This window comes from Corylus avellana, chromosome 5, assembly GCF_965113065.1.
Source record: "Corylus avellana chromosome 5, dhCorAvel1.hap1.2, whole genome shotgun sequence".
NCBI classification, from domain to species: domain Eukaryota; kingdom Viridiplantae; phylum Streptophyta; class Magnoliopsida; order Fagales; family Betulaceae; genus Corylus; species Corylus avellana.
In genome coordinates this window covers 11,757,978-11,782,352 of record NC_142494.1, presented here as the reverse complement: position 1 = coordinate 11,782,352, position 24,375 = coordinate 11,757,978, and the positions used below count along the sequence as shown (strand labels likewise).

Below are 24,375 nucleotides of genomic sequence, written 5' to 3'. Positions count from 1 at the left end.
GCGGGGATAATGTGGTGTCTAAGGAGATGATTTCAAAGTTGGGTTTGAAATCCAAGAATGACCCAACCCTATACAAGATCGGATGGATCAAGTGGGGAACTGAGATACTAGTACCCGAGAGATGTCATTTCACATTTTCGATCGGTAAGCATTACTTAGATTCAATTTTGTGTGATGTGGTGGAGATGGACACAAGCCACTTAATCCATGGAAGACCTTGGCAGCTTGACGTGGATGCCCAGTAGAAGGGAAGAGAAAACATCTACATTACCTTTCAGGATGGTCAGAAGATAACATTTCGACCCTTACAAGAAGTTGAAAATTCTACCCATTCTTAGGGCAAGCTGATCCTCATGTCCACCGGATCGGAGTTGTGCTATCTCAAGAAGGAAAGGCTGTGGAATTTTTCAGTGAAAATCTTAGAGAAGCAAGACAAAAATGGTCCACAAACGAATTGGAACTCTATGTTGTACTAAGAGCACTCAAGGAATGGGAGCACTATCTAATTAAGAGAGAGTTTGTTCTATACATGGACCATCAGGCATTAAAGTTCATGAAAAGTTAGAAAAATCTGAATCAGATGCATGGTCGATGGGTTTCTTACATCCAACAATTCACTTTTTATGTTAAGCATAAGTCTGGAAAACTAAATAGTGTAGCTGATGCTTTGAGCTTCCAAGCTACCATGTTGATCACCATGAAAGCTGAAGTGACTAGATTCGAGTGCCTAAAGGAGTTATATGAGGAAGATAAGGATTTCGGTGAAATCTGGAAGCATTGCAAGGCAGGGCAACCAGTTCCTAAGATACATATTCAAGAGGGGTATCCATTCCGAGGGAATCAGTTGTGCATCCCGAGGAGTTCCTTACGGGAACAAGTAATCCAAGAATTACGTGGTGGTATTTTGGTGGACATATGGGAAGAGACAAGACCATAACTTTGGTAGAGGAGCGGTATTATTTGCCGCAACTAAAGAAAGAAGTTCATAATTTTGTCTAAAGATGCCGAACTTGTTAGGTCGCCAAGGGGCAAACCCAAAATATGGGTTTAAACATGCCTCTACCAATACCAAAAGCACCGTGGGAAGATGTATTCATGGATTTTTTATTGGGTCTCCCAAGGACCCAACGAGGAGCATATTCTATAGTTGTAATTGTGGATAGATTTTTCAAAATGGCTCACTTTGTTGCTTGCAAGAAAACATGTGATGTTGTTAAAGTGGCCAATCTATTCTTACGAGAAGTGGTTCGCTTGCATGGGGTACCAAAGTTTAGCACTTCTTGCGAACATTATGGGGGCAGCTCGACACAACATTGAACTTTAGTAGCACGAATCATCCTCAGACAGATGGACAAACAGAGGTTGTGAATCTAACACCAAGCAATTTACTTCAGTGTATTGTAGGTGACAAACCAAAGTAGTGGGATCTGGCTTTAGCTCAAGTTGAGTTTGCGTACAACAGCATGGTGACTCGATTTACTGGAAAAGCATTGTTCAAAGTCGTCTATGGAAGAGCTCTGAGACTTGCAGTAGATCTTGTAGTTTTACCTAAGTTAACGGGAGCTAGTATGGTAGTGGAGCATTTAGCAGAATGGGTGAAAGCCACCAAAGAGGGAGTTTGCCAGCATCTAAAGAATCCTATGCTAAGCACAAGACGGCAGCAAACAAGGGTCGGCGATCGAAGATTTTTTTAGGAGATCTTATGGTGGTGTATTTACTCGAAGGACGACTACCGACTGATACTTTTGGAAAGCTGAGGAAGAATAAGTATGGTCCGTGCGAAGTACTTAAAAAGATTAATGATAATGCATATGTCGTTGATCTTCCCGAGGACTTGGCAATATCTTCGACATTCAATGTGGCAGACATTTTTGAATATTTCCATCAGATGAGTCGGAACTTAACTCGAGGACAACTTCCTTTCAAGAAGGAGAGACTGATGTAGGATGTACATGTACGTGGCCCACCAAAGACTAAAAGAGTTTTTAGTTTTTATTTATTTATTTGATTTTTGAATTCCTTCCCCTACTAGGATTATATTTACTTTCCCTACTAAGATTATGTTTACTTTCACTACTAGAATTAGGTTTACTTTATTGTAAGTATTTCTCGTCTATAAATAGACTAGCTTATAATGTAAAACACACTCAATTGAATTATTATAAAATCACAGAATTTTCTCTCAAATACTCTGTAGAGTTTTATCTTTAGCCTGTGAGCTTGTTTTATTTTTTTGGTGAGAAGATGAAGATGCTTCTGATTATGGTTACTTAGTTTTCCTCTATGTCAGCAACTTTGACCATTATTCACGAGCCTCAAATCCATCTACCAAATCCATTTTTTGTGTAGGAAGATGATAAATTAGTTGATGATGTGTTCCAATAAGACGAGTTCGTTGATGAGGAGTTCAAACATGGAGATGTTCATGAAGATGTTGAGAATCCTTCAAAAGGATTCATGGATTGGGATTTTCCATCAACCTATGATACCAATATCAATGATGAAGATCCTGTAGGGAGGTTCTTTGTCCTATGATCATGAGGAAGAATCTATAGTAGATTGGATCTATCCACTAATATGCGACATCTATCTTGAAGAAGAGGAATAGTTGGAAAGGTAATTGCTTAGATAATATTGAAAAGTTTGTTGAATAGAGTTCTATACATCATGTGCTTGATGAAAGCTTTGAAAGTGAAGTCTTTGATTTGGATGTTAATGAAGTTGATTTCCGTGGGGTACAAAATGTTATATCAAATTCCCTTGATGCTTATGTTTTCAATGATTTTTATGCGGAGAAGAATTTTATGTTCACAAGGGAAAAGATCGTTGATCCCTTTTGGCAGATAGTCATGGCACATGAATGGGAGAAGATGTGTGAAAGTCGTGTGAAGCCATAATTATTTGAATCTAGTGCGAAAAGTTTTTTAAGTTGATAATCGCAGTCTTGTGGTGATTAGGGAAGTACTATTTCTAGCAGGATTTTACGTTGTTATGTTTTTGAAGAGAAAGGGATGGAAGGGATTGATTGAGCATCCGAAAGATCGAGGTCAGAACCATTAAAATTTGAGGACGAATTCCTGCAACCTGGTGAGAATGTGATGCAAGCCAGTTTTACCCGTTTATTATCAAACCTATTTTACTTTAAAAAAGTCTTATCTTTTGATTCGGACATCGGATGGAAACAAACTTGATGGCGTTGGAAAGCTTATTCAATGAGATACAATTTTGTTTTTCATGGAAATTTCGTAATTCTAACATTTACTAGGGTAAAGTTGTCATTTTGTATTCTTTTTGCTGCAAAGTGTTTTTCTTTCATTTTTTTATTTTTCTTTTTAGGGTTTCAAATTTAGGTTCTATATAAGCCAAATAAGATGGCTTGAGCCGTCGGTTTATGTATTTTGATTAGTTTATCAATATGAAACATTCAATGAGTGGTTTTTTTATTTATTCCTTTTGCCTAAACTTCTTGATAGAATCTTGATTTGAAAAGAGTAGCGATTCTATTGTTGTTTGCTATTGCAAACCCACTACGCCACCCTACATCAGGCGTCGAGAAAAATAGAGTTGTTATTTATTGTTACACTACTCAGAGTGCGTTGCAATTGGCAAAAAAATCCTAAGTTTCATGCACGGGCTAAACACATTGATATATCACTTCGTTCACTATATAGTAGATGATGGGTTTGAATCTACAAATTCTATCTGTCATCCCTAAGTTCTTCATCATCACACGCTCTTCCTCCATGGGTCTATATTTTACTTGATCATTTGAGTGACCAGCTAGAAACAACTCTTGCAGCTAAATTTATATCATTGGTGAAAGCTTGGACAAAGACATGATGCAATTCATGGTTACTTACATGAATTTTGTCTAAATTGCTCTTCATACCTTGGAAAGCATTTTCATGCCAAAAGAATTCATAAATAGAATTAGTCTCCTAAGAATAATCAACCGCCATCACTTGCACATCCCGTGCCAGCTATGTCTGCTGTATGATCTCTTCCTTCATCTTGACTTCAGATGTTCTAATTTTGTTTCATAATAATTGTTTGACTACAACTACAGTGCATATGTTTGTGGTCTCGTTACATTCATTCTTCTTTTACTTGTTCTTTAACTTCATCTGTTAATGATTATATCTTTCTTCTCAGCAAACTCGTTTTCAATCTATGATTACACTATATACGTTCATGATCGAGTCATTTTTCATTTTGTACTGGTAATTGACACAAAGGGTTTCAAAAGTAAATAGAAAAGTATAAGTGGTATCATTATTTTTCTACCCTTACAGTGCCATTTATTCAGCTAGAGTTAATTTTAGTTATGATTTTTCAGTCTTTGATTTGTTATATATCTATTGTATAAATAGTTGAAAATGTTTTCTCATATAATTGTCAAATGGGGTGATTGTTAAACTCCATATCGTGTTGATCGATATAGCTTCTTAGATCTTAGAAACTTAGGATGATGATCTTATGTACGTGGTTAGATTGGACGTACGGCAGAAGACCATGGGTTGATTAGGTTGTGAGAATACATAAATGATTTGTTTTTCAACTTGAAAATACTAAACTTTTGTTAGCATTATTCATATGGATTTGAACAGAATCTGTTGTCTTCGAATGGTAAACCTGGGATGTTGCACATGTTTCTCCATTCAAAGCACATTCAAAGCATCGTTCAAACTGTTGGGTAAATCAACTCAATCAACTCAAAAACACCATCAGAAGCCCATTCAATATGTCATACGAACAAGATATTTAAATACAAGTGACAAACTTTATATATGTTCAGAATGCATTCAAAAGTTTTTTCTAAGAGAATGCTCAGATATGAAATGGAAATTTGAAACATCCAATGCACGTCTAATTCGCTCGAAACTCGTTCCAAGTCCATTCAAAGAACACATATTAATGAATTTAAGCCTAGCTATTTGAACGTCAGTAATCCATCTGAAAGCTTTTGTAGGTATGAATCTTTCATACAGTTTTTGGGGTTTCCACAAAATCTATAAATTCATATTATTCTCACAACTAAAGGTTGGTTTTTGAGAAACTTCTCTTCACAGTTTTTCATTAAGCTTAAATATAAGCTGTTTGACACCCTCTCATTTGAAGCCGATTTTCAAGGGTGAGTTTTTATTCAGGGTTCGTATGACACTCATGTTAATTGAAAATATCCTCTAGAAGCTAAGTTGTATAATTTCCATATAGGATACTAAGTTGCAAATTGTCGATTAGAAGAATTTGTCGTGTAGGTTTGTTTAGTAACAGATTTTCAGGATCAGTATGAGGGTTTTTTATTTTTTATTTTTTTTTTATTTTGTATTGAGGTTGGATATAGATGTTTATTGGATATATCATTAAGAGGTTTTTGTTCTATGTACGTGGCAGTACAATCATAAGTGAGGACCTGAGACAACCTAACTGAAAACAAAATCATCTTTAGAAGATGTCATTGAAATATCTATGGTGTTTTCTATGGGAATGAGAGTGGGGATGCGTTGAAGAAGGTTTGGCTTTTAACTTAGCAGTAATGGAGCACTTCCTTCTTGTGATTCACATTACAATTACCAAATTGGAGTTTCATGTTTTGTTATAATTTCAACCCCAACAACCTTTTTTTTTTTTTTTTTGTTAAGCCTATGTTGCGGTCTTCTGTCATTCTTATGCTTTTCATTTATGTTATTGTTACGCTTTTCATTCTTGTTTTTTGGATTATTTGTTCGATCAGTTTCTTTTACCAAGTTTCATAGTTTTTGTTTCTGTAGGATTGAGCAATGAGCCATTTGACTACCTGTTTCACATGAAAATGTCTACTTTAATTCTAGATTACAAGTTTGGATTTTAATGGTTTATTTGTCCATCCAACAAAAATAACAAACAAAAAACAATTTTATATGAATATGAAAGATTTTTTGTTAACCCATAAATTTATCAAGCTTAACTGTTTATTTAATTAATTACTTGTGTATTTTCTTGATTCTCTTGCATGTTATACGTTTTATTACGGTTATGGTAATGTATATGTAATACAGTCATAACTTTTTTTTTTTTCTATAAAAAAATTTTTTTAAAAAAAAGCGGTGTTTTACTTTCTTTTTTGTGTTTTTTTTTTTTTTTTAAAAAAAATAATCTATTTTATTTTTTATAATATTTTCATTTAGAAAAAATTATAAATTTACAGACATTTAAATTTTTAAAAAAAATAAAAAATGAAACTTGTCAACGTTTCCTAAAAACATCATAGAAAACGCTGGTAAAAATGAAGATAACATGTTGGCATTTTTTTTTAATAAATAAATAAAATAAAATAAAATTCGCAGCAGTTACCCGAAGCTCCGACATTAACTTAATACGACGCTTCAGTTACTGGCCGGTGCCCACAAAAAGCTGGTAAAAAAAAACACTGGAAAATTTTTGCGAGCATTTTGTTGAGCTTTACTGGTGGTTTAACTGCCGTTAATTAAAGCCCAAATTTCTTTATAGGGACAATATGTTTGAGCTAAACTATATATGTTCCATAGTTTTTCCAATTTGGGTTTCCATAGTTTACATGATTATTGTTGTTTCTAAGTACATATGATCTATTTATATTTTTTGGATGAAAAACATAAGATCTATTTAATTACAATGATCATTACATGTACGTGTTTGAATGTGTGGAGCATACTCAAAATTTCAAATATCCAATCTTGTTAATTTTTTCATAATATATTATATATTGTTGATTGAATAGTATATTGCATATAATTTTTTAATATTTGAAAAAACAAGCTTTTAAATATTGGAAGTTTGTCAAACAGACCTATCCTGAATCTAATAAAAATTAAACAAAACTATCAGCATTATCCTTAATCTTTCAAAATCCAATCTAAATCGTGGTATCACATTAATTGTTTCTTTCACTCTCATTTCTTTGAAGTGCTCAAAAACACTATCCCTTAGTAAGTGAGCACATTAAAGAACTTGTTCATCACCAAATCCAACTATATGTAAAGAATTGCTTCACTAGTACGTACTACAATATTCATGTATACCAGTTGTTTTAGTCATTAAATTTGATCTAGTGAGACAATTTTTCTAGTGTAGACAAAATACATGAGATGAATTGCCACAAACTAAATTTCTGTTAAACATGATTTAATTAAGATCCGAATTCAATTTTATTTGGGATTAGGAGACAACTAGATCTATTTTTTTTGTTTAATTAGTTGAAAAATCAATTGCACACATCATTTATTGTGATGAGTGATTTGCACTATATGCTTACAATGGAATCACAAGAAGTTTTTGAATTAGTCTATGGATTAGGACTTATATGTGTTCGTTGTCTAGAAATGTAGAGTCGTCACTGATAAGTACATCAGCGGCAACTTTTGTGTCACCGTTTTTAATGTTGTCGCTAATGACGATATTCGTTGTTGTGTTAGCGTTTGGATGAACTAGAGCTAGAGCCCTAATTATAAATACTTATCTTGGCTAAGGTCTTTTAATCTCCTCCAACGATGTAAAAAAAAAAAAAAGCAGCCCTATCTGGGAATGTCCTAAAATGTTTTAAACCCCCCCAACCTATCTATCTATCTGCAAATTAACATATAATAATGCATGCAGAAAGAACATGATCATAGCTCAAATGTATGTATAAGTTCGAACAGAACTAATTTAAATTCATGTCAGGAAATTGTGTCCAATCGATTTAACCTAGCTAAGGCATAAATTACAAATACAAGTCTCACTTTTGAACTACAAGTTCCTATAAAGAGCCGACAGTAACATGTGAGATTGAGAAACTAGTACAAGAATCTTTTTTTATTGAGAGTTAACTAGGAAGCACAAAGCTCAAGCATTTGATTACCCCAACAAGAGTACCCATTGAATCAAACGCAGTACAAAACCAAACCATTGTAACTGCCCCCACAAAATCTAGCATTGGACAAATGCAAATCTAGTGAAGGTACAAAGGGATATATTACAAAATATCAAAACTGCCCTTACAAAGATCTCTTCTGCACTACAAAAAAAATGACATTTTCTGACGTGGCTACAGTATAAGTTTTTTTGCCACGTCAGCAATTTTCTGACGGGTGAATTTTAAAACGTCAGAAAATAATTTTCTGACGTGTGAACAGTGGCACATCAGAATTTTCTGACGTGTCTGTTTTGACACGTCAGAAAATTCTGACGTGCTAAAAATTGGAACGTCTGGAAAATTTTAACGATTTTAAATATTTAAAAATTATTTATTTTCTGACGTGGTAAAAGTTACCACGTCAGAAAAATTCTGACGTGTCGGACTGCCACGTCAGAAAATTCTGACGTGGTGAATTGCCACGTCAGAAAATTCTGACGTGGCGTTGTGCCACGTCAGCATTTTCTGACGTGGTAATTCACCACGTCAGAAAATATATTTAAATATATTATTATATATATATGTGCAGATACTTTTTTTTTCAAATAATTTTTTTTAGAGTGATTTCCTGACGTGCCAGGTGTAGCACGTCAGAAATTTCTGACGTGCTACACCTGGCACGTCAGGAAATTTTCAGAAATTTCCTCGAGCCATCCTGGCGGGCATTTGAATTTTTTTGTTTTTTATCTTGTCTTTCCCCAGCGCGCCATGCCTCCTCATTTGTTTTTCCCACTCTCTCAATATATCTCCCTTCTGTCCACAGATTGAAGAAAGCCGAAGAAGGAGAAGAAAAAGAAAAGGCCGGAGAAGAGAAGAAGAAAAAGAAAAAGAAAAAGAAAGGGAGAAGATCAGAAGAAGAGAAGAAGAGAAGAAGAAAAAGAAAAAGAAAAAGAAAGGGAGAAGAGAAGAAGAGGAGAAGCTGCAAAAGAAAAAGAAAGGGATAAGAGAAGAAGAGGAGAAGCTGCAAAAGAAAAAGAAAGGGAGAAGAGAAGAAGAGGAGAAGCAGAAGAAAAAAAAACAAAAGGAGAAGATCAGAAGAAGAAGAGGAAGAAGAAGAGAAAATTAGAAGAGAGAGAAAGAAAAATGAGAGCTGGAGAAAATTTTCTCCAGCTCTCACCTTGTTGCAGATCAGATTTTTTAATTTTCTCCAGAATTCCTCGTGCAGATCAGATTGATCTGTGTTTCTCGAGAAACACAGATCTGCACGTACGGCAGCGTGAGGGAGCTGCCGTGCGTGCAGAGGAATTCAAAAAATAATAATTTAATTAATTAATAATTAAAAATTCCAGAAAAAAAAAATTAAAAAAAAATTAATTAATTTTTATTTAATTTTTTAATTTTCTGACGTGCGTCAGAACTACCACGTCAGAAAATTTTCTGACGTGTCATTTTTGACACGTCAGAAAAATTCTGACGTGGCAAAAATGCAACGTCAGAAAAATTTTCTGACGTGTGAGTGGGTAACACGTCAGAATTTTCTGACGTGTTGCCTAGTCACACGTCAGGAAATTTTTTTTCCTGACACCTACGTTTCTGACACTCGACACGCGTCAGAAACGACCCGTCAGAAAAAATTTCTGACGTGTCGGACACTGGAACACGTCAGGAAACTCATGTCAGGAAAAAATGGTTTTTTTGTAGTGCTGCCCTAAAGAGAAGCAACCAGTGGGGCATTTGCTAAAACGGGGGGCCTTACTAACGTCTAGAAAACTATTTATATATATTTAATTAATTAGCATTGGGTTTCTCCTACATCCCAGAGATTCCATCGGACGCAGACTTTATTATATATAAAATTACAAATTTGAAAAGCCATACAAAAAGCACCCATGAACAAGATTAATATATTGGTTAAGGAGATCCGTGGGAAACCTTAAACCAAATTAATCATTCCGTTTCAATCATTTGTCTATTTATGTTATTTTAACATGTGAAACTCCTATATATATATATATATATCTCACTTGGACCATTTATGGATGCACCAAATCAGCAGAATCTTAAAAGAGCCAAAACTAGGGGAAAAGTTAAACATTCAAATAAATAGTAAATGTTTAAGCAAGGCACGAGAAAACATGTTTTTACTTGATTTGTTCATGTGTGTGTGAATGAGTGAGAGAGAGAGAGAGAAAGAGAATATTCATCTCAAAGTAATCGCAACCGACTTAAGAGTGTTCTAGAGTAAAAGATGCTAAACTACACTATCACTTTTGTATTTAGTAGTGTTTCTGATTGCTAGATGAGATGTTGTAGTTCTTATACCAATTAGGGTTTTGGGGGGTTTAGTTTGAAAGGAAGCTAATCTGGCCTGAAAATTTGATTATTAACTTCTTTTTCGCTGCCTTTTGAGATCCAGAAATCAAATCCAAGGCTTCAATATTCATGAGTAATAAATCATGTTCCTTTAAATTTAATCTTAATTTGTGGGTTGTGTCGGATTAGTAGAAATCGATTTTCATTCCAGCAACAGACTAGGCTTCTATATATATGCAATAATGCAAACACTATTCATCCAAAATATGAAAGCAAGAGATGAATAAAGAAATTACCAGATTCAATTTAGGCAAAGAAGTCAAGAGAAGTGCACGGTAGAGCTGGATTCATCATTTCCCTTGGTTTGAGTGGTCTTCTTCTTTTTCTTCTTATATGGGATCCCCCTTGCCTTAGCCTGACACTCCCTCACCTCCCGGAGATAAACCCGGATTGCACCGCTAGCAAACGGATTTGTCTCGGGAGAGCCTCCGTTCTCTTCATAAGCAGCTCGGAGCCGCCCAATGAGGGCGTCAAGGCTGCCCCAGGCCTGCCTAAGCGGGCAGGTGCACGGTGCAGGCGGCTCAGGCTGTCCAAAAAACATACACCCTTGGAGGTGAACTTTTGTCTTCCCAAACTGGTCAAGATACCGAAGAAACTCCAACACATGGTTGCAGTTGCACTGCGAGAGTGGAACTGGGGGCCTCTGATTCTTCAGGTACTGCCCGAAGGTGTTCCAGTCCCTTCTCTTCTGAGACTCATAGCGGCTTGGTGTGGTTGGCTGCTGATGGCCTTGATAATCGGTGGGAGAGCTTGAGGATCCTTCTGCCAATTCCTTCCCGCTAGACATCGTGGGTGGTGGTGGTTAAGGAATGAAGATGGGGGAGGGGGGGAAACTTAATTAATTTTTCTCAATAAAAACTAGAGTTCGGTGTGGGTGAAAGGAACAGTAATCACGAGTGGAGGAAGATGAATATCACATCATGGGGCTATTGAGTAGACATGCCATGGCCCATCTCGGTTGCTTTCTCCTTCATCTTTCTTTCTAATTAATCCTTTTTTAATTCCTTCTATCACCATTAACTATACGTTTCACCTATAAACATACAATTATTGTATGCACTTTGTCAACGTATGAGTTATCATTTATTTAATTAAGCAAGCAACCCCACATATATGTACAATACAATATTAATTAATTACTAAAATTATGTACCATGCATGCCACGACATACATGATATACATAAATAATACACAGCCTACTGCTTTACAGTATGCATGTTAATGCATGAATAGGTAAAAGGTTTTCCCCCTTGCATCACACGCATGCGAGGTGGGACAAAAGCTTCCTAATTATTACTTGTTTTAACGATTTGGATTAGTGAAATGTTTCACGCGCGCGCGCACAGAAAGTAAAGATTAGGCATGGCACGTGAGATCATATTTTGGCATTAAACCTAATGTGGAAGTTTTAATTTGCACATAATAGTTAAATTTTTTACTTTCTATGATTTGAAAGGAGAGCTAGAAAACCTGTGGTGCACATCCATTTGATCCTCTCTCTAGTGTAATTATTGAGAAAACCATGTGGATATATATATATATATATATATTTGAATAAAAAATGTTGGAAAGATCAATTTCAAATGACACTTTCGTGTATATATATATATATATATAACATGTTGCGAGATCACTCAATCCAAAAATTAAACACATTATTACGTTATTGCAACATTGAGAAAGGGCAGGAAAGTCAAAAGAAGTGACAAGCATGTATCCTGTTAAAGTAATGATTAAGTAATTAATTTTATCTCTTCCTATAAGCTTAACCTTTTGGGATAACTGATAATTTAACATGATATCAGAGCCAAAGGTCATGAGATTAAACCTTGACTCCGTCAAATCACCCCCATTTAAATTAAATATTACACTTGTTGGACCTCACCTATTAAAAGGGAGTTTGAGCCCACATGTGAGGGGAAGTGCTAAAGTAATGATTAAGTAATTAAATTTATTTTTTTCCTATAAATATAAGCTTTTGGTAATTTAACATATCCAAATGACAAATATATGAATTTAGATTTTTTTTTTTTTTTTTTTTGGGTTTTCACTCAGCACACCAAATCCAGGGATGGGTTTCCTGACAGCCAAACACTAATGATTCTAATGGTTGACAACTTTTAATGGAAAGAATTTTATTCAGATCAACAAAACTTAAAGGAAGTATCTACAATGATTTATCTCTCTCTCTGTGCTGGCCTACTAAACTTGTTTGGAAACCATATTGTTGCTTTCTTCGCGGAGATTGTCCTTTGGACGTCCAAAAATGTTCAGGATTGTACAGATTCCTATTTTATCATGTTTCTCCTTTTTGTCCTTGTTAATCATTTCTTTCCTTTTACATACATCTCCCCAAGCCCTTTTTTGTCTTCTAACAATTATGGGCCAAAAATTACATGAACGTGCAGCATGTCGGAATTGGCCAATAATGCCTCCCTATGTTTTTTTATTTCCTATGCTCTATGCGGTAGTTTCTTTTTTTTTTTTTGAACAGTCTATGCGGTAGTTTCAATTGCATGTATTCTGGTAAATATTGGCATAACTCATATAAATATCACTACTTTTTCTTCCTAGAAAAAAAAAGGAAAAAAAAAGGAGGTTTTATATTTGTTTTGGCAAATTCAAGTGTCAAAATATAGGGTTATGGGATGGTATTTTATATGGGAAGTGCTAGTGTAACATCCCCAGCCCGTTAGGGTTAGGTTTGTTAATAATTTTTTCTTACTCGCAAAGATCCATAAGGTTTATCAACCAAACAATACTAGTATAAAAATGAATGCATGAAAGTTTAGAATATCATGTTCAAAAATAATAACTAAACCGAAATATTCTTGTTTAACAAAAATATGTCTTACAACGAGATAGTGACCCTTATTAAAATAAATTTGTCAATCTCTGAAAGAAAACTGTGACAGCGCACTTATTAACTTGACTAATATGAAATCATAAGAAATCCTAAATACGCCCGCCCCCATTCCGGCCTCCTAATGCAACCTGATCATCACCTGAAATAAGAAATAAAACAGCCATAAGTAGTTTTACTCCTTGTCCTGTTTTGAAAATTGGAACTTATAACTACATATGTTCCCAGAATATTTGTAAGAAAACAGAAAACACATAAAATATATTATCATCAATAAAATTGTTGATAGTCTGTCTATAAAAATTACTCTCATTTATTCTCTATTTATATACACATATAGCTAAGTATACTACAGACCTTGTTGTACCTATATATACACGCCGAGGTACTACATCTGTACATATAGATGAATACTAGTTTGAACCATCATCATATATATCTATATATCTTGAAACATTCCAGATGTACGTGTATTTATAAATACTTCCATCATTATATATATATACACTTTAAAGTAGTCCCATGTATATATTTATAAATCCTTCAAAACATTATATATATTTACATATTTTGAAGCAATCTAGATATTAAAAATACTACAAATCATTATGTGTATATATATATATTCGGTGGTCCATTCTCATTGCTAACTTAAGCCAACTCTTTTTAAAACCTATGAGTCAACTAAAATTCCATAAAGGGACTTAGGATTGTCACAGTTAGGGAACCAAACAAATGAACCCATAAAAATTTTCAAACTGACATGGCAGACTATGAGTGGCAGACAAGGGAGAGGGAATTGCATTTTTTTAATTTAAAAACCCTTGCCATGTCAGTTTGAAAATTTTTCTTGGTCATTTGTTTTGCTCCCTAGCACTTCTCATTTTATATTAGTTAAGCTAGAGTTACTTTGAGTCTAGTTTAAGAATTCAAGTCTATGAATGCAGTCCAATAAAAACCAGTCGGAGAATTATGAGTAAAATTCTCTTATCTTTCGATTATGATATTGGATGAAGCAACCTTAGTGTTTGTTGGTATAGTTTTCGGTATGGTGAACCCAAGAGGTGAAACCGTAATTCTGGATATCACTCCTCCAATCCACAAGATAAAAACGAGGTTAAGAGAATACACCGGGCATGTTCTGGCGAATCCTCCTCTGATGCTAAAGTTAGCTCCTTTCTGAGTTCTGTATGGTGTTTAGTGAGAATGAGTTGTGTACCTGTCCTCTTGTTCTCCATGTCCTTTATAGGCAGGCTCAGTAGTGATGATGACCGAGCGAAGGATCCCGAATCCGGGCGTAACGGATGAAGGAGTTAATATCTTTGTTCCTTGACTGTTATGATGGATGTGAAACCATTCCAACAATTGATGTATATCCCGAGGATGGCACATAACCGCTCCCCTAATCAATGAATATCCGAGAATACATGTAACCGGTGATGTGATCAATGTGTTTTGTTCCTGCAGTTGTCTGTCTTAAATGCTATGTAGAGTAGATTTACAGGCTCGGTACATGCTAATGATATGCTCAGATGTGTGCCATCTCGAGCCACTATGAAATGTTGATGAAGTCATCTATGTCTCTGTGTTGGGCTTCATTCTAGCGGGCTTATTCAGAGACTTCGGGCTTTTTCCTCAAATTGTTGGGTCCAGGACCCATGGGCCTGAGTCCCAATTTTATGTGTAACAATTACCCCCCGAATTCTTTATGTCAAGGCCTCGAGAGAAGAGAATTCTAATGCGCGGTTTCCTCTTTTTCTTCATGATGGCGAGTTCTTCAGATATTCTGTCTGGTTCGACTCATCGAAGCCATTATTTTTGGCGTTTTATCCATTTATGGAACCCGACAATCGCATGTCTGAGATATCCGGCAATTAGGTGCGATCTTTGATCTTTCAAATCTTTTCTACGCATCCTCATAAATGCGTTGTTGCCTCTTCCACGTGTTTTTCTTTGAGTGGGTTGTGTCTAAGTGCATGGCTTTTGAGCGGGGTGTTGGCTATTGAATGGCTCTCTTCGTTGCGTCTTTTGAGAGAAAAGATGTCACGAGCTCCCTCGGTTTAGGTGTAGCTGCAGGCTTATGATGGTTTTGCATTAAATGCTCCATTGCTAGATTTGAGGTTTTATCTTTTTATAAACGGTTTCCCATCTTTTCCACACTTCATCGCTTCATTCTTTCTGAATCTTTGTTTACCAAATTTCTTGAGAGCTCTCTTTTTGGCGATCATGTCTTCTTCTTGTCATCCTCAATCTCCTAATGGTAAGGCTTCCGACGACCATTCTCCGAAGGTGCCTCTAGTTTGAAAGAAGGGAGATTCATCTGCTAGGGTTCGCCTGTTTGGTGGGGCATCTTCCTCCGATGTGGGGATGTCTCTGTGCTTAGATTTTCCACGTAAACAAAGGTCTTGTTTTTGACCATCTGATGAGAAGGTACTCAGACATAACTATTCATAAGTGCTAAAATATTCATATTATAGCCCCTTAATTTACATTTGTTAATTTCATAGTTTTGTTATTTTGTGCTATTTTATTTCCTTTTTGTGTTTTCTGTGTTTTATAGGTTTTTGGAAGAAAATGAAGCATTTCTAGAAAGTTCGAGCATAAAGGACAAAATTAGGAAAAAGCTAGAAGTCTTGGATAAAGAGGAAGGCTCGAGTGCAGCAGTGCTCAAGCGCCCAAAAGTAAAGATGGATCGCAGGTATGTGATCGAGCGCACTCGTGCACACGAGCAAAAAGACAAGTTTAGAGAGGAGAATTTGGAGGCTACTTCCAGGTGTTGTTTTCGGTTATTTCTTTTCCCTTTATTTTAATTATGTGTAACTAAATACTTTAGTAGGGGTAGATTGAAGCTCTAATCATGTTTCTTTAATATTTCAATATTCGCGCATTTGTGATAATCATATTGTGATGCTTAACTTGATTAATTCCTACTTTATTGAATCCCTCATATGAATGTGTTTGGCCAACATATGCATGTGGTATGGATTAGTTATTTAAGTCAATTTGGATGATCGAGTCCTTGGCTTAATAGAGTAACAAGGAATCTCGTCATTGGGATTTTTGGGTTAATCAATATGGGGAACCGGGAGTAGACCCCCATGCCCTTGGCCTCATGTGTTTGTCGATTTCCACAAATTTATGCTTTTTCAAAGAAGAACTTAGTCGACACCCATGCTAAATCCTTTGAGAAAGAAAAGAATTTGATCACCCATACCTAATTCGTTGCTTATGGAGATGAATAGCTTAAGGAGTAGACACACATGCAGGTTGGCAAACATTAAGTAATCTTGATATGATTGGAACATTGGCATATTGTTATATTACTTGAGTATGATTAGTGGTGGATATCAAAGCCCTACCCATTTATCTTTATTTCCTTTTCATTATATCAATTTCGTGACAATCTTGATATTTAATTTAGAAAATCAATTTTACGAAAAATCAACAATCCTCATGGGAATGATCTCGTATTTACCACACTATATTATCGTTTGATCTTGTGCACTTGCAAGTTAAAACATACCAAATATTCGCCTATTAATTTAGGTGGGTATTTGGCACAACAAGTTTTTGGTGCCGATGCCAAGGATTGTTTGATTTTGTTTGGAACTTTTTTTTTTTCCCTTAGTTTATTTTTATTTTTAATTTAGTTTTCTGTTTTCTGGTTTACGCAGCAGCTTCTGTGCTGTCTACAGAGGTGCGCTCGAGTGCCCATTCCAGGGTGATCGAGCGCACCAGTACAATTGAGCGCACTAGCCAGTGCGATTGATCGCACATCCAGACAGCAGCACTGATAAGCGTTGAATATTGCACATTCAAGCCCCTTAATTTACATATGTTAATTCCTTAGCATTGTTATTTGTTTGATTTTGTTTTGTTTTTGTGTTTCAGGTCTTATTTGACAAACCGTTGAAAATTGGGCTTAAAAGGGCAAAAAGTTGGGCATTCTGGATCTAGGATCGTGCGTAGTCATTCTTGAGCTCGAGCGAACCTGTGATCGAGCGTCTATGGCCAAGGATCGAGTGCATGCCTGCACTTGTGCACACAACAGCTAAGCTTGAGCACACTGCGCTCGAGAGCACAAAACTTCGGGTCGAGCGCACACGAGCTTGTGGTGAACGGCAGCAATCCTTTTCCAGCGTGGATTTGGCTTTCAGTCTCCCAATTGGACTGGGAGACTGACCTCCAGTTTTCTTAGGGTTTCTAAGGTTGTTAGGGTTCTCCTAATCCCTATAAATAGGGCTCTAAACATTGTAAACAGACACACCGCTTCCTAGAGTTAAAATTTCAGTAAATTGTCTGTGGAGCTTAGAAGATCATGAGCGGCTAAACCAATTGTAAGGTATTGATGTAACCCTTTCCAAGCATAATGGTTTGATTGTATTTAATTTTTAGCTTTCAATTTATGCATGTTGATTGTATAACCCTGAGGATTGCTACAATTGATTTTTGTTCTTCATATTAAATGCAATTGTTCTTTAATTCCAATTCAATATTAGTAAAATTCTTATCTTGTCTTAGAAATTATTTTACTATTATTGAACTTAAATCATTCTTATTTTCTATGATTATAAGAATGATGGTTATACAATGGTTCTTAATTGGCATGCAATAAATAGGGTTAGATAGACCATACCTAGGAAAGACGGATCGTACTACGCCCTAGTTTAGTGTAATTTAGGTAGACGATCTGTGCCAACCGAAGATGGGTTATGCTATTCCATTGGTTGTATGAAATTATTTTCATGTATTTTCTTGTTTAAATTATAACATGCATAGAATGAATTGCTAGAATTCAATATGGTTAACCATTGATGTGCGGATCGTGATGAAGTCAATACCCTACTCTCTTTCTCTCATATATTTATTCTCTTTATTTTCATGCACTTTAAATTTACACAAACAAATCATTCTCTTTTGAATTAAGTTAATTTTAATCTTTCAAATTTTGATAATTAAACCCTTGTAGTCCTTGAGGTTCGACACCCTCAATATAGCCCTATCCTACGGGATTCATTCTATTGCGAGTGGTAATTTTATAATTGATATTTTTGGTAACAAAAATACCACATCAATTTTTGGCGCCGTTGCTAGGGACTGCTTAACGGTTTCATTATCTAAATTTAAGGATCGATTTTAGCTTAATAATTTATTTTTCTACTTTAAGTTGCTAACTTTAATTCTTTTTTGTGTTTTATTTTTATTTTATTTTGAGAATTTGCAAATAGGTCCGTAGCTGCCTTCTCTGTGACTGCGATCGAGCGCAGATCGCGTGCGATCGAGCGCACGGATGCACTCCAGTAGGAACCAAGCTAGCAGCGCTTGAGCCCTCTCCTCCTGTGCTTGCACCCATCTGCGGCAGTACGCTCGAGCACACCCTGCTGTGCGATCGAGCGCACTTGCAGAACCTGCATCCAAAACCCTAAGTGCATCTAAGGGCCGTTTGTGAGCTTTACTCCTTTGTTTTAGCTTACTTGTTCTTTTTCTTTTTTGTTTTGTTTATGCTTGGTCGCCGTTCTTTGTCTTTTCCATTAATTTCTTGCGACCTTGGAATTGAACGCACTCTTAGACAAATTAGATCCCAAAGGACTCCTAATTTGCTAGAAGAGCGCTCCACTAAAACCATGGGAGACTGTAACCACGTAGCTTTGCAAGATCATTATCTTCCTACCACTTACACTACTCCCAGATGTCTCCGGCTGCCAGAGGTTACGGCAGCCCATTATGAAATTAAGCCCAGGACTATACAAAGTTTACCTTCTTTCCTACGGCTTAGCACTGAAAACCCTTATGACTTCCTCAGTGGTTTGGAAGCAATTTGTTCTACCATTAAAATGAATGGATTCACTGAGGATGCCCTAAGAATATGTCTTTTTCCTTTCTCCCTTAAGGAAAAAGCCAAACATTGGTTCCAGTCCTTAACACCTAACTCTATCACTTCTTGGGCTCAATTGCAGCAAGAATTTCTTAAGAAGTATTTTCCCATTGGAATGACCAATGACACTAAGAGAGCTATCGCTGACTTCTCCCAATATGAGGGAGAAGATTTCCATGAGACTTGGGATAGGCTGTAGGGCTTACTTAGATCATGTCCACACCATGCTATCCTGAAATGGCAGCTCGTGCACTGTTTCTATGTTGGCCTAACTGAGTCCAATAGAAAAAATGGTAGATGCATCTTGTGGGGGAACATTCATGTTAAAAAGCGAAGATGAAGCATGGTCTATGTTGAAAATTTGAGTAACAATTCTCTTCAGCAGGTTTCCACCAGACGAAGGGCATTAGCACCTAAAGCACTCAAGACAGAGAGTTTGTATGAAGGAAGCCATTCCCTAAACATGGCCAACCAAGTGGTTGAGGCTATCACCAAGAAGCTATATCAAGTTTTGATGACTGCTGGTTTTGCTCCTAATCCAGCCCACATGCACACACCACATGAATCTTACTCATTTTGTTCAAGTCCTATGCATCATGTAAATAACTACCCTCCTGCTGGAAATTTTACTAATGTTGCTAATGAGCAAGTTAATGCAGCTTTCTCCATACTGGGTAATGACCCATATTCCAATCCTTACAACCTCGGATGGAGAAATCATCCAAATTTCTCATGGAAGAACTCAAATTCAAGCAACCCAGCCCGAGGGCCACACAATCAAGCTCAATCCAACAGGCAGCCCTACCAACCTCATTTCACTTACCGACCTCCATAGTAGCAATACCAGGCCGCACCACCTCCCTTAGATTCTAATTTTGAGGATCGGATGCTAAAAATGATGAGTGAGCTGGCAGACGAGATAAAGCAGACGATGAAATATCAACAGGAGATAGTGAACTCACATTCCCAATCCATTGCCAAGCTGGAAGCTTAAGTCGAACAACTTGCCAACACCCTCAACAAAAGGGACGAAGGAAAGCTTCCAAGTCAGCCAGTGGTAAATCCTAAGGGGCACTACATGGTAGATGAGGGCACTTCATACCAGCAGCAAGTTCAAGCCATCACCACCTTACGAAGTGGAAGAATAATTGACAATCGTGTGGAGGAGAAGAAGAATGAGCACACGGAGGTTGCACAGAATCTGAAGAATGATAAATGCAAGCAAGTAAGCACTGAGGCTTCGTCATCAACAGCTCCCACTCCAGAGATTCCATATGAGCCACGGGCCCCCTTCCCAGAACGTCTCAAGGCACCTTCCCACTTTGGGAAACAAGGAGAGAAAATACAAGGAATGATGGAGATGTTCAAACAAGTAAAAATCAATGTCCCCCTTCTTGATGCCATCGCACAAGTGCCTGCCTATGCCAAGTTCCTTAAAGACTTGTGTACTCAAAAGAGGAAGACCAGAAATAACATCCCCAAGAAAGTCCTTCTGACTAAGCAAGTGAGTTCCCTGATTAAGCACAACACTCCTCTGAAGTTCAAGGACCCCGGGGCTCCTACAATTTCATGCATCATCGGACAAAGGGAAATTGATAAGGCACTCCTAGATCTGGGAGCTGGTGTGAATTTACTTCCATATTCAGTATATTAGTAGCTCGGCCTAAGGGAGGTGAAGCCCACCACAGTGATTCTGCAACTAGCTGATCGGTCTATTAAGAAGCCTAGAGGGATTGTAGAAGATGTGATCATCCAGGTGGATAAATTTTTCTTCCCAGTCGACTTTATAGTGCTTGACAACAAGCCTATGCCCAATCCTGATAAGCTGGTTCCTGTCATCCTTGGGCGTCCTTTCTTAGCCACAGCTAATGCATGCATCAATTGTCGAACTGGAGTCATGGAGATCTCATTTGGCAATATGAAGGTTCGGTTGAATATCTTTATTGCATTTCAGCATGCTCCTGATCAAAATGAGTGTTTCTTTTTGGACAGCATTGAAGAATATGTAGAAGATTCACTACTAGTCAACTGACAAAGGATCCAGTGGAAGCCTGCTTGAATTACTTTGACTTTGAAGAGTTCAACACCGACCAGTACATCCAAGAGGTCCATGATTTGCTAGAAAGAGCTGCATGTACAGACTTCCATCCATGGAGAGTAGTAAAGGAGTCCCTACCTGTGACATCAAGCACTCATCCTGTTCCTTCTCTAGTGTCTCCACCGAAGCTTGAGTTGAAGCCTCTGCCAGCAAAGCTCAGGTATACATTTCTTGGATCTAACAACACTTTGCTGGTCATCATTGCTTCCAACCTTCAAAAGAACCAAGAGGACAGTCTGCTATCAGTGTTAAAGGAGCATAAAGAGGCCATTGGATGGACCGTGGCAGATTTAAAAGGCATCGACCCCTCTATCTGTATGCACTGGATCCACTTGGAAGAAGATGCTCGACCTTCCTGTGAGGCATAATGCCGGCTGAATCCCAACATGAAAGAGGTAGTGATGAAAGAGGTAGTCAAGTTACTTGATGCAGGCATCATCTACCCTATCTCAGATAGCAAATGGGTGAGCCCCACTCAAGTGGTTCCAAAGAAATCCGTCATCACCGTCATTGAGAACTCAGCTGGAGAGTTGGTTCCACAGCGCACAACGACGGGATGGTGTGTTTGCATCAACTACTGAAAGCTCAATTCCCATACCCAGAAGGATCACTTCCCGCTCCCATTCATTGATCAAATTTTGGAGCGTCTTGCTGGTTAAAGCTACTACTGCTTCCTAGACGGCTATTCCGGGTATAATCAGGTAGTAGTTGATCCCCAAGACCATGAGAAGACGACGTTCACATGTCCATTCGGCACCTTTGCTTACCGACGCATGCCCTTAGACTTATGCAATGCACCTGCCACATTCCAGAGATGTATGATGTCTATCTTCTCCGACATGGTGGAGAATTTTTTGGAGGTATTTATGGATGAGTTTTCTGTTTTTGGATCTTCGTTTGATAAATGTCTCCATAATCTTTCACTTGTGCTTCAACATTGCAAAGAAACTAACCTGATTTTAAGCTGGGAGAAGAGCCACTTCATGGTGCAGGAAGGTATAGTTTTGGGCCATATAGTGTCCAAAAGAGGTATTGAGGTAGACCGGGCCAAAGTTGAGCTAATTGAAAATTTACCGCCACCCACTTTAGTGAAGCAGATCCGTTCTTTCCTAGGGCATACCGCCTTCTATCGCCGCTTCATCAAGGACTTCAGTCAAATTTCAAGGCCCATGTGTAACTTGCTTGCTATGGACGCCCCTTTTCACTTTGATGAAGCATGTCAAGTGGCATTCCAGAAGCTCCGGTCTCTGTTATCTTCTGCCCTCATCATGCAGCCTCCTGACTGGTCGTTGCCCTTTGAAATCATGTGTGATGCATCTGACTATGTTGTGGGTGCCGTATTGGGACAGTGGGTAGGTAAGCTCCCTCATGTCATCTATTATGCTAGCAAGACTCTAATGGATGCTCAAGTCAATTACACAACCACCGAGAAAGAATTGTTAGTTGTGGTCTTGGCTCTGGATAAATTCCGCTCATATCTTCTGGGATCAAAGGTTATCATTTTTTCTGATCATGCTGCTCTGCGACATTTGCTGGCCAAGAAGGAAACAAAGCCATGGTTGATCCGCTAGATACTACTTCTGCAAGAATTTGATATTCAGATTCGGGACAAGAAGAGCACTAAGAATGTTGTTACCGACCATCTGTCACAAATTTTGTTTCAGACACCCCAGCCGGTTCCTGTTCATGACTCTTTCCCAGATGAGCAACTATTTGAAATTACTCCGAGAAATCCGCCATGTTATGCCGATATTGTCAATTATCTAGTTACAGGTTGGATTCCTTCTCATTGGTCTAAGCAAGATAAGGACCGCTTCTTCAAGCAAGTTCGATTCTATTTTTGGGAGGATCAGGAGTTGTTCAAGTATTGTGCTGAACAGATCATCCGACGCTGTGTCCCTGAAAGTGAATTTTCCAATATTCTCACCTTTTGTCATTCTCTAGCTTGTGGAGGACATTTCAGTGCCAAGAAGACAGCAACCAAGGTTCTACAATGCGAATTCACATGGCCCACCTTGTTCAAAGATGCCTATGAATTTTGCTGAGCTTGTGAGAGATGTGAATGCCTTGGAGCAATGTCTCGGAGGGACATGATGCCATTGAGCCCCATCCTCATTGTCGAGATTTTTGATGTCTAGGGTATCGACTTCATGAGACCCTTCCCACCGTCTTGTGGATATGAGTACATTTTGGTAGGAGTGGATTATGTCTCTAAGTAGGTAGAAGTCATTGCCACCAAGACCAATGATCACAAGGTTGTGGTGAAGTTCCTCCAAGCCAACATTTTCAGGAGATTTGGTACTCCTCGGGCCATCATCAATGATGGAGGTAGACACTTTTGCAACCGGTTTTTCAAAACCTTGCTTCTCAAGTACTCCATCACACATAAGGTAGCCATTCCTTACAATCCTCAAACAAGTGGCCAAGTGGAAGTTTCTAACAGGGAGATTAAACATATTCTAGAGAAGACGGTTAGGCCAGACCGCAAGGATTGGTCCTTGCGCCTCAATGATGCATTATGGGCCTACCGCACAGCTTACAAAACACCAATTGGAATGTCTCCCTATAGACTGGTATATGGCAAGGCGTGTCACCTCCCTGTGGAATTAGAACACAAGACTCTGTGGGCAATTAAGCAGTTCAATTTTGACATGCAAGCAGCCGGCCCCCACCGGAAACTTCAGTTTACAGAGTTGGAGGAGCTGCGGCAAGATGCATATGATAGTGCTCGCCTTTATAAGGAGAGGACTAAGGCTTTTCATGACCAACATATCTTGCCCAAGACATTTGTGCCGGACCAGAAAGTATGGCTCTTTAATTCCAAACTCTGGCTTTTCCCTGGGAAGCTTCGCTCAAGATGGGACGGTCCTTTGATAGTCACCTCGGTGTCGCCCCATGGCACCGTCGAATTGCGGGACCCAAAGGATGGCACTCTGTTCAAGGTCAACAGTCAAAGGTTGAAGCCCTGCATCCAGCACTTCGAGCTAGGTACAGACGTGGAATCCGTCAATTTGACGAATCCCGTCTATTTTTTGAATTAAGACACTGGCACCCTGGGCTCGAGCACACCCACTGTGCGCTCGATCCCAAACACGGGTCTGCGCTCGAGCCTTCCCCGAGTGGGATTGAGCGCAGCAGCTCAACACTGACACACACTTACATAAATGCGCTCGAGCGCACCATCAGGAGTGTTTGAGCGTACCCCCGCCTATCCATTCACCCTTCTACGCAAGTGCGATCAAGCGCACTCTGGTGCCCTATTGTGCAAAATATTACCTAAATTAATAGATAATAATTTGTACGTTTTACCTGC

General features: G+C 37.9%; 2 protein-coding genes across 4 annotated transcripts in view; one reads left to right on the top strand and one right to left on the bottom strand.

The window, feature by feature from the left end:
* LOC132182975 (protein LIGHT-DEPENDENT SHORT HYPOCOTYLS 10) overlaps positions 1-11,040 on the bottom strand; it is a 31,974-nt gene extending 20,934 nt beyond the window's left edge. For 2 of the 3 annotated variants that reach the window (XM_059596353.2, XM_059596354.2), the window contains exon 1: positions 10,462-11,040. In XM_059596353.2, the coding sequence (XP_059452336.1) occupies positions 10,485-11,012 (528 nt within the window). In that variant the 5' untranslated portion in view covers positions 11,013-11,040 and the 3' untranslated portion in view covers positions 10,462-10,484. The remainder of the gene's footprint in view (positions 1-10,461) is intronic. The other variant, XM_059596352.2, reaches the window with a different exon arrangement.
* An 8,819-nt stretch (positions 11,041-19,859) lies between these two features.
* On the top strand, positions 19,860-21,430 carry LOC148585780 (uncharacterized). The gene is given in 3 exon segments (XM_088516744.1): positions 19,860-19,916; positions 20,073-20,969; positions 21,059-21,430. Coding segments are annotated over 3 exon segments (1,326 nt in total).
* Positions 21,431-24,375: the final 2,945 nt, after the last annotated feature.